Genomic DNA, 10,937 nt, shown 5'->3' with positions numbered 1-10,937 from the left:
ATCCCCCACAAATTAGTGGGGAGTTAGATAAGGGTCTGGTAAAGGGAAGACAGTTCCTAGATTTGTGCACATGGGAACCAGGTGTATTTAGTGGGGGGCCTTTGGCTCAGGAATTTGCTTTCTGCTCTTGTGTGACATATCCTGAACCCGTTGCCCTTCAGGGTGCAATGAGAGGCCTTCTTTTGGGGGTTGAGGGGTGGACAGGTGGTAAGGTGATGCGTTTTATCATGTGGGCATGGGAGTTTTAGTGGTGACAGCACTTCATGATGAGCCATGTGTACTATTTTACATTTTTTTAAACATAATAATGTGAAAGATTGGGGGACAGGGAGATTCTGTAGGGCCAACCAGCTTGGGAGGGGGCAATATCTGACTCTCGAAGGAACTAAATCCCCCAAGGGTCTGTGTTCACAGGCCCTGTCTACACTATCAGCCTTTCTCTGTCTCCACGCCATCCACCACTGATGGGGTCAGCGTGGGTCCTATGAATGCCCCCTTCGGGTGCCCTCCTCCCCCAGCACGTTGTGGTGTGTGGGAAGGGGAGCCAGCGCTGAGAAGCTGCCAGCGTTACTAGCTTGCGAGGCGGAAGGGAGCGGGCTACGCTGAACGCTTTCGGGCACGGCAGCGTTGCGCGGCTAGGACACCCCCGCCCGGCCGGCTCACGCGCACACGACGCTCCAGCCCTCGGACCCCGGCGGGGAGGTGCTGGCACAGGCGGCGGACGCCCGCACTTGGCCCCGCCCCTCACGGGAAGGGCGAGTGGGGGGAGGGGCTGGCAGGGCGCGGATCGCGCTTGTTTAGTTGTCTCCGCCCTCGGCGCTCGCTTGTCCCTAGCGCGGCCCCGTACGGCGCCCTCAACTCTTTCGGCCTGTCATGGAAGGTGCCGGGGCCCCCTCGGAGACCCTGCGCTACGTTGAGTACGCGAGGGTCCCTGGCGGCGGCAGGCAGGGTGAGCCCGACACGGACAGGGGGCTGGTGAGTGCGGGGCAGGGAGCCTGCGGCTGTCGCGCTCCTTCCCCTTCCCGCCCCGCCCCTAGGATGGCGGTTACCCCTCCGCGCCCCCACCCGCGTCTCTGCGTGACGGGGGCGGAGAGCTGCGCGTGAGGGGCCCGCGCTGCGCCCCTCTCGCCTCAGTCCGGCCCTTCGGTGCTCCGCCGCTTTGTCCCCCCCCAGTTACCCGCGGGGAAAGGGGCCCCGAGTGGGACTCGCCGCCCGAGGTCAGACGCGCCTCAGCCGTTAGGGATAAATTCCGGGGGATGGGGGGGGGGAAAGGCTTCTGGAGCCTGCTGGCGAGGAAGGAGCCTGTCTGGTTCCCGGTGCCCGGCACTGGGCACTGCAGGAAATCACGCGTGTGCGTGGCGGGGCAACGCCGGCGCCAGGGGGTGGGAAGGAAACGACACCTGAGAGGGTAAATGGGTTAGTGACCGTCACTCCAGCACGTGTTCTTCTGTGCCACCGCCACGGACAGTTATCCCACCACTGCTAACACACGACAGCGCCACCGGTGGGAGCCAGATCGGGAGCCCTGCCCTAGAAGGCTGCCACCGCCCAGATTTTAAGCGCCATGTTGGTTGAGACCTCAGTGCTGACCTGGCCCTTAAAAGGGGTGACTTGACTTGATTATGGTCTGTGAGTATCTGCAAATATTTAAAGATAGGCCGTTCAGTCTAGCACAAAGTAACACGATCCAACAGCAGGAAGCTGAAGCAAAACAAAGTTAGATTAGAATTAAGGGGTAATTTCTTTGTAACAGTGAGCGTTATTAACCATTGGACCAGTTTATGAAACGTCATGGTGGATTTCCCATCACTGAAAATTTTTAAATCAAGATTGGGTGTTTGTCTAAAAGATCTGCTGTAGAAATTGTTTAGGGGAAGTTCTAGGGCCTCTGTTAGATCAGACTAGATGATCACAACGGTCCCTTCTGGCTTTGGATTCTAGGGGGAAAAAGCTTGTTTCAACAGCATTGTGCCTGTGTACATAGGAGTTCCCCCCCTTCCTATTCCCTAGTACAGACAGGGCCCAGGATTATTTTATTTGCATACCATAAAAAGGCATTATCTGTAAAATTCTCATCTGATTTAGTTCTGTTACTTCTAAATTTAAATTATTTTCTAGGCTCTGAGAGTTACACTTAGGAAATTTTATTCTCATCAGACAGTATAACTGGTGGGAGAGCCAATGAGGCACTGAGTAAATTGTGTAGGTAAAATGCCTGCTGAATTTTAGGTAATATCATGATCTAGTGAAAAGATTTTGTACCTTTATCTGGTGTCTGTTTATGTTTGTTCTGGTGATCAGTTTATGGAACGGTGACAAATAAAATTGAGGCAACTCCACGGATCAGTTCTTAAAACATTGGCCACAGTTGGCATTATTGAAAGTAAACATGCTTCTAGTGCAATGGGGAAACTTTCAGCATTTAAAATCTGCCTTGTGTTATGTTTTGCTTATGTCATTATTTGTGTTGTTGTAGTGCAAAGAATTTTTCTACTATGAAGGGACACTATCAGTTTTTTAAAAATCGCTTCTGTATGAATTTTTCATTCACCGTTGTTACAAGTTAAGATTTCTATAACTTTAGAGCTTTTTTCCCTCCTCTACTCTCTTCATTTCTTCAGTAGATTCATTTTGTGTGCTTTTGACAGCACTTCATGTATAGTTGGTTTCACTGTTTTTTTTAATGACAGGTTTCAGAGTAGCAGCCGTGTTAGTCTGTATTCGCAAAAAGAAAAGGAGTACTTGTGGCACCTTAGAGACTAACCAATTCACTGAATGCATCTGATGAAGTGAGCTGTAGCTCACGAAAGCTTATGCTCAAATAAATTTGTTAGTCTCTAAGAGACATTAACTTTTAATATGGTGCCACAAGTACTCCTTTTCCTTTTACTGTTTTCTTTGTAGTCTATCTTATGGTTTTACAACACTGCCATCCATCATTGTAGTAGCTGAGTGCCTTCCACGTGAAGTGAACATCAATAGTAAAACTCCTCATGGACTTGGGAGTCTCTGGTTCTTTTTCTCTTTTTGGAGAGGAGACCAAACTCCACTTGGGGTATTGTGTGTTGTGCTTGTGTTGGTTGTTTCATTTATTTTATTCTATTGTATTTTATTTTTTTTAGAGAGGAGATATGTTTTTCTTTCTATGGTAAAAAGGGTCAGACTCAGGATTCACCTAATCCCCTTTAGAAGTTCATTTCATAGAGTCTATGCCATAGACGGTTCCCCTCCCTTTTTTCCCACCTCTCATGTACTTCATCCTGGGTTTTGTGATCTGCCTGTCCTTGCACTGCTTTCACAGTGGTTCATAGAAATTCAGTTAACGTAGCTGGGAATGATGCATTAATTGCTTTGAAGGTTAGCATCAGAGCCTTAAAGTGGCACCTGAAGCTGAGTAGGCACGAGTTTGGGGATTTGAATGCAGGCCTTACGGGCTCATGGTGATCCAGAACCTGGACAAAGCGGGCAGCCATTTTTTGTACTATTTGAAGCCAATCCATTGTCTTCACATTCAGCCATAAGTGCTGAAACTAAAAAGAAAAGGAGTACTTGTGGCACCTTAGAGACTAACCAATTTATTTGAGCATAAGCTTTCGTGAGCTACAGCTCACTTCATCGGCTGCATCATGAGCTGTAGCTCACGAAAGCTTATGCTCAAATAAATTGGTTAGTCTCTAAGGTGCCACAAGTACTCCTTTTCTTTTTGCGAATACAGACTAACACGGCTGAATGCTGAATGCTGAAACTAAGAGTGCTAGGGGGTGCTGCTGTACCTCCTGTCTTGAAGTAGTAATAACCGAAATAGAAGGTTTCAGTCTTCAGTATCCACACTATAAAAATTATTCTAGCATCACTGCATTCCGTTTCAGTGAATGGCAGTAATCCAGCCTAGAGATGAAAAATGAATGGATCAATGTGGCCAGGTCCTTGTTGGAAAGGAGGGGTGGAAGTTTCCTAGAATGCCTAGAGTGCTGAAAGAGGTGAAAGAAGGCATTTTTATTCACTGATGATACCTGATCATCTAAGCTTTGTGAGAAGTCAAATTTTAGAAGGAGACTTTGCACTGATTCAATGAATAGGGGTTGTATGCCTTCAATGGATGGTGGCAACTGTACCTCAGCTAGTTCTTCAAAAAGTTTCATCATTTTCAGTCTTGCTTGGCATCACTTTGAGTCAACTACACTTTGTCCAAGAGCTGATGTTCTGTAGGCTTTCTGATATTTTAGTGAGGATGGTTGCATTATCAGTGGTGAAAAATCTTGTAGAGTGTCATCAGTAGGGCCCTACCAAATTCACAGTCCATTTTGGTCAATTTCATGGCCGGGGATTTTAAAATTAGTCATTTTCTGTTTACATTTGAAATTTCACAGTGTTGTAACCATGGGAGTCCAAACCCAAGAGGCCGGTTGGGGGGGAATCACAAGATTATTGTAGGGGGGTAATGGATTGCCAACCTTACTTCTGCCTTTCTGCCTTCAGAGCTGGGCAGCCAGAGAGGAAGGCTGCTGGCTGGGCATCCAACTCTAAAGCCAGTGCCGCCAGCAGCAGCAGCGCAGAAGTGTGGGTCACAGGGTAGGAGGGTGGGTTACCGTATGTCCGGTTTTCCCGGCAGTCTCCCATTCCAGTGTGTCTTGTGGGGTGACAGCTGGAGACACAGCCTCCCCGTGTGGGGAAGAAGGGGAGAGATGACAGCTGGAGATGCGGAGATTCCTGCAGCCAGGGGAGGTTCCCGGTAGTGGGTCTGACCCGCCCTGGGAGCAGCCCCTCCAGGGGAAGAGAAAGTCTTGTCTCTCCTCATCCCCAGCTGGGACTACTAGCGGGAACCCTGCACAGGGTAGGAGCCCCCGACTGGGCACCAGACTTCCTGGAGAAAATCAAATTCATGGTTCATGAGGAATTTTTCACAGCCATTAATTTGGTAGTCATCAGCATATTATTGGCAGCTGAACCCATAGTATGTCACTGTTTCTCCCAGTAATTTCGTATGTATTGAAAAGCAGATGGGGTGATCTGAATCTCTGTGGGATTCAGCAGGTGAGGGCCTATGGAAAGAAGGAGTAATTACACATCACTATTCTGAGGTCTGTTGGAGAGGAATGATTGGAGTGACTAGTGCTGTACCATCTACTCCTGTTATGTCAGGTAGGCAGGTTAGCACTACCTTGTGGTCTGCTGTTTAGCAGAAAACCCCAGCAATATGAACACGGGCAATGTGCTTGTGTACATACTATGCCCATCTTTTAGGGCCACTAGGATTGTTCCTATGCCCTAGTTTGAATCCAGGATTCTGGCTGTCACTTTTATGTAGGAGCTTGATGGTTACTACTTTCTCAATTATTTTGCCCAGGAATGGGATTTTGGAGACAGGATGAGGTCAAGTGTTAACTTCTTGTGGATTGAGCTAACTATTCATTGTTCAAAGAGTTTGACTGATATTGCTTTCTAAAGGAGGTATAAACAGAATACATTGGTCAGCTTTCCCTGTTTCAGCATGAAAGACCCACACAAATGTGTGAGAAATATCTTTCTAAAAATAGGAAAATGTGATTGTAGAATTACAGAAATCAGCATGGGTACCTGAAACTACTTCTCATTCACTTTTTGAAACTGATTAGATTTCAAGTTTTTCTTTTACAGTTAATTCAAAATCAAATTAAGGGACACGCCTAAATCAACTTTGACTTCAAAGGGACTACTTATATATTAAAAGTTAAGCACATGCTTAAGTACCTTGATGAATGGGGTACTAAGTTAATATCAATAGCCAAATCTCATCAGTTCTGTTGAGCTATATAAGTGCTTTCTCTTTCCCTGTCCTCCACAATATACTTTAGCCACTTAAATGCCTAAAAAATATATCTAGGCCTTGCAGTGAGCTATGAAGGCTATAGACATGTAAGCAATGGCATGTTTTCAATTCCATCAGGAAAGTGCTGTCCACATCATGCTAATATAAGGCCATATGAAATCTGTTTTACTATACTGGATTTTTTATATAGTAAATGTTTTACTTTTTCTTTCCTCTAATTCCTTCATTGAATGGAACATCACATAATTATGGAATACAGAAATTTTACATTTTTAGATATTTCTTCAATAGTTCTCCATGTCCACTGAGGGGAGGACAAGAAGTAATCTGTTTTAATATGCATCAAGGGAGATTTAGGTTAGATATTAGATATTCTAATTACAAGGATAGTTAAGTACTGGAATAGGTTACCAAGGGAGGATGTGGAATTCCTGTCATTGGAGGTATAGAAGAACAGGTTTGAGAAACATCTGTCACCGTAAGTGCCGACTCCGTGGGTGCTGCAGGGCTGGACGGGAAAAAAAAGTGGGTGCTCAGCACCCATCGGCAGCTCTGTCAGCGCCTGCCCCCCCCAGCGCCTCCCCCTCACTGGCAGCCCACCGATTAACGCCTCCCCCTGCCTCCTGCCTGCCGTGGATCAGCTGTTCTGTGGTTTGCATGAGGGACTGGGGGAGGGAGATGGAGGAGTGCGGGGAGGGGCGGAAAGAGGGGCTGGGCTGTAGCCACAGGTGGACCTGGGTGGGCCACAGGCTACCCACTTAACATCCAACCATGCCCACCCAAATCTGGGCCAAAGTCCCTCGAATCCACAGGCTGGGACTCCCGACCCTGGCTTGGTGTCTGTTGGCCTGGCTGCGACCCTGTCCTGCTAGTGCCAAGTGCTGCTGCCCTGGTCTCCGGCTCCTGCGTCTGGAGTGTGCCTTGTTGGGGTGGGTCTGGGCGGGGCTAGTGCTGAGAATGGAGCAGAAGCAGCGCATGTCGCCGGAAGGAGAGGGATGTGGCTGGCCAGGCAGATGGACACCAAGCCGGGGTTGGGAGGGGCGGGTGTAGCTTGAGCCCCAGCGGTGCCCCCCTGTGCCCCATGGGCGTGCCCCGCAGCCTGTGTGCCCCTGGCAGCCTCATCTTCGGGTGCCTGCTGAGCAGTAAGGGCTGGTTGGAGGGAAACGGATGCCCCCTCCCTGCTGCCTCCCATCATTGCCCACTCACCCAGTTTTCCTGTCTGAGGTATTCTGGGGCAGGGTAGGGGCTTGAAGGAATGGAGTGGGGGCTGGGCCTGGGCCTGGGGCAGAGCAGGGGTCGAGCACCCCTTGGCAACTAGGTAAGTCAGTGCCTATGTCTGTCACATCTGGTCTAGGTATAGTTGGCCCTGCCTCATACAGTGAGATGGACTTCACTAGATCACCTCTTGACCTCCCTTGCAGCCTTTTGTTTCTGTGATTTGTTAATGCAACACAGTAGATTGAGAATCTGTGGAGAGAGGAATTAAATCATTGCATCTTTTTGTTGTTATGTTATAGAATAAAAGCTGTTGAATAATACATCTTTAAAGGGTCATGAGTTGGCCTCTGTACACTTACAGTATATGAAGTTATTTCAATTTATATAATAGAAATAACATTTATTTGAGGGTAAACATTTTTTTCATCCTTTATTTATCTAACAGTGTGGTCTGTCATGTCTGAAGCAGCCTTTCTAATCTCTCTTCTGCTCTGCATTTCTTAAAAAAAAAAAAAAAAATCTAGCCTTTGCTGATTCAGCAACACTTTCCTTGCTGTTGTCTGAATCCAAAAAGCTTTGTTATTGTAAATTGAACTAAATAGTAAGAATAAAAATACTGAGATCAGCACAATAGGATATACCAATGATTAACCCAGGAGAGCTGATGCACTAAAAAAGAAAAGTGTTTGTGGGTCAGCTGCTTTTGTCTTCTGTTCCATTACAGCTTCATACATCCTTGACATTAATTTGTTTCTTGGCTGTTAAGGGAATACTTTAAATGTAGCTACATCTAAAGCCTGTATTTTACAAATTCCTCAACAGTACACTCTCCAAAATGTAAACCTTAAGTAAGCACACTGTTGAAAGTTAATGGCCCTTTATTCAGTTTCTGCTATGCTGCATGTATAACTTATTTTCAGACAATGAGAGGAAGAAGTAGTTTGGTGGTACTAGTCTCATATAACACAAATCTCTTTGTACCCTCGAGAATGCTAGTAAATTGCCTTTTAACATCAACAAAAAATCTGAGTTTAATTCAAGTTTTGTGCTTTTGACATCAGTAATACTGAGCACGTTACGGTTTCAAAGCAGTGTACAAACTGATTATTCTTTAAAATATCCAGCTGAGATAAGTGGGTACAGATGGGGACACAAACAGAGGGCTAAACGATTTACTCCAGGGCTCTCATTGAGTCATTAGTGGTACTTGGAGTTGCTGTTCATTCTACTGGACCTCATGATCTGTCATTTAGTGACGCAGCATTTTTATGTATTGATTTAAATTAATCTTGGGTCATGTGGAAGAATAGAGAGTATCAATTTAGATTTTTAGTGGATTTCTCTACAATAGAAGCTTCAGTTTAGCACTAAAAATACTGAAATAACAGTTGAATCCTTGATTAGTGTATGGAAGATTTCAATAATATACTTCCATAGTGTGCCTAAACAAATTCAACTGAATGACACTCTAATTTTTATTTACTAAATTATTTAAGAAATCTGTACCCATTTTTATCCAGCAAACAAAAAAATTACACCATGAGCTATTTATCAGATTTTTTTTTCAAGATTCAGTTAACATGGATACTTCTGAACCTCCATTCACAACTTTCTGAAAAATTGCATCAATTGTAACATTCCACATAAGGACTGGTGGTGTTTTATCGGTTATCTGGAAAAGTGAACTGTAAAGTGGCAGTTTTACAGATGAAAAAATATTTTGCTTATTCAAGAATAAATAAAACTGAGAAATTTCAGAAGGACTTAACAAAGTTAGGCCAGTGTCCAGCGCAATGGCAGGTGAAATTTCATTTTGACAAATACAGGATAATAAACATTGGATGGAATAGAGAGAACTACTCTTAACACATTGTTGGGCTCTTAACTTAGAAAAAAGATGTAGCTGTTACTTGGACACGTCAGTGAAAGTCTTTACTTAGTACACACCAAAACAAACCAAACAAAAAGTATAATGAAAATAGCATAATGCAATTATGTATCAATATGATGCCATCCCCTGAAATACTGTGTCAAGTTCTGGTCGCCTATCTCAAAAGAGATAGCAGAAATAGAAGAGGTTCAAAAACAGGCGTCAAATGATTAAAGGCCTGACAAGACTTCCCTGTGACGCAAGGTTGAAAAGATTGTGGCTATTAAATTTAGAGAGGAGATAAATAAGAGGAATGTAAAAATAATAAATGGTATGATGAAGGTAAATTGGGTGCTCCTGTTTACCCTTCTCCATAGTGCAGGAGCAATGGGAAGTTTCATGACACTAAATGGCAACAACTGTAAAGCTGATATAAACTTTTTTTTTTACATAATTAACATGTGAAACTTTATGCTAACATTGAGACCAAGAACCTAGTTACATTCAAAGTAGGATTAGATATTTATATTGATAATGATACTGTTGACAGTTACAGAAAAACTAAATAAAACAGGAAGAAAACCTCTTTTAGGACGGATATAAACCCCATGCTTCAAGCAGAATCCAATGACTAATTGACAGACGTTAGGAAGAAGCCTCCCTTGTTGGCAGTTATTGAATATTTGTCTACTATGAAGTTTAATATACCTTTCTCTGATGCATCCATTACTGGCCATTGTCAAAGACAGGATACTGTAATAGATGGACCACTGATTTGGTATAGGTTTCAGAGTAACAGCCGTGTTAGTCTGTATTCGCAAAAAGAAAAGGAGTACTTGTGGCACCTTAGAGACTAACCAATTTATTAGAGCATAAGCTTTCGTGAGCTACAGCTCACTTCATAGCTCACGAAAGCTTATGCTCTAATAAATTGGTTAGTCTCTAAGGTGCCACAAGTACTCCTTTTCTGATTTGGTATAGCAGTTTCTGTGATTTTCCTTTTTCCCCCGTCCCACCAATTCTGACTTTTCAACAGGGAAAAAAAAATTCCATCTGGCTCCAAAAGTTTCAGATCTCTAATGACTTGCTTGGGGAGTTACAAGGAATGGAATCTCAAGGTATGAAACAAAACAAAGACTGCAGGCTGATGCTTGCTTGGAGGAATAGGAGCCAGAAGGACAAGTCAAGGGCTTCCTTTGAAGAAGGAAAACAAAGGTGGCTGCTTTGGGGAAGAACATCAGAGTTTCAGAAATACACCCCCACCAGCTTCCTCTCAGCTGCTGTGCCCAATGTGGAGGTAGTCAGAAAGCAAGAGGTTCTAGAACTTTTTCTCTTGATGAGGCCTGTCTGAGTTTGAGGGACAGAGGACTTAGAAGGCCCTAAGGCAGTATTATACTCCCAGCTGCATTGTAGATCTCCCAGGCTGGATAGACTGACACAGAGTAGCTCTGTTCAAGCTAGCATGCTAAAATGAGCAGTTTGGATGTGGCGGCATGGGCTAGCCACCAAAGTACAGACAAGGGTGGTTGGACCAGCCTTGTACTTGAGAAGCTAGGTCATGCCATCTCCCATGCTACAACATTCATGTTGCTATTTTGAATCTGCTAGCCGAAGCACAGATAACGTGTTTGTTCAGGCTGGGAGGCTCCCAGCTGCAGTGTAGACTTATCCCTGCAGATCCTATTTTACCCCTGTGACCTCAGCTGTAGCTCATGCTGATTGCATTGGGGAAGGAGTACCAAAGGCTGGGAGTTCTCCCAATTATTACTGTGTAAGTCTAGGGACTGTGCCTGAGTTAATACTCCCTTTTCTAATCCCAGAAATTCTGTCATGATGAGATTGCTGTGCAAAGCCCTAATGAAAACTTTTTTCCATTCATAATCCCAATCCAACCACCTGGATTTTCTAGTTAATATTATGGAGTTTTCTGTTATCTGTGTCCTTTTAAACTAAACTTGAGTTTTACTGTGTGAATTATTTCAAGTAACCCTAGCAGAATGGTTTTGCATGTCATTTTATATGATCTCCTGTGAAAACGTT

The 10,937-nt window shown here is 44.6% G+C and overlaps 1 protein-coding gene across 5 annotated transcripts in view; it reads left to right on the top strand.

Moving 5' to 3' along the window:
* Positions 1 to 773: 773 nt before the first annotated feature.
* DNAJC15 (DnaJ heat shock protein family (Hsp40) member C15) overlaps positions 774 to 10,937 on the top strand; it is a 46,969-nt gene continuing 36,805 nt past the window's right edge. For 2 of the 5 annotated variants that reach the window (XM_084639477.1, XM_084639478.1), the window contains exon 1: positions 774 to 975. In XM_084639477.1, the coding sequence (XP_084495603.1) occupies positions 874 to 975 (102 nt within the window). In that variant the 5' untranslated portion in view covers positions 774 to 873. Of the gene's footprint in view, positions 976 to 1,071; positions 1,218 to 1,583; positions 1,630 to 10,937 lie in introns of those variants that run through there. The other 3 variants (XM_084639479.1, XM_084639481.1, XM_084639480.1) reach the window with 3 other exon arrangements.

The sequence above is a fragment of the Lepidochelys olivacea genome (assembly GCF_965140295.1).
Source record: "Lepidochelys olivacea isolate rLepOli2 genome assembly, chromosome: 1".
NCBI lineage: Eukaryota > Metazoa > Chordata > Testudines > Cheloniidae > Lepidochelys > Lepidochelys olivacea.
Note: the sequence above shows the minus strand (reverse complement) of the source record. Positions and strands in the feature narration are given on the sequence as shown.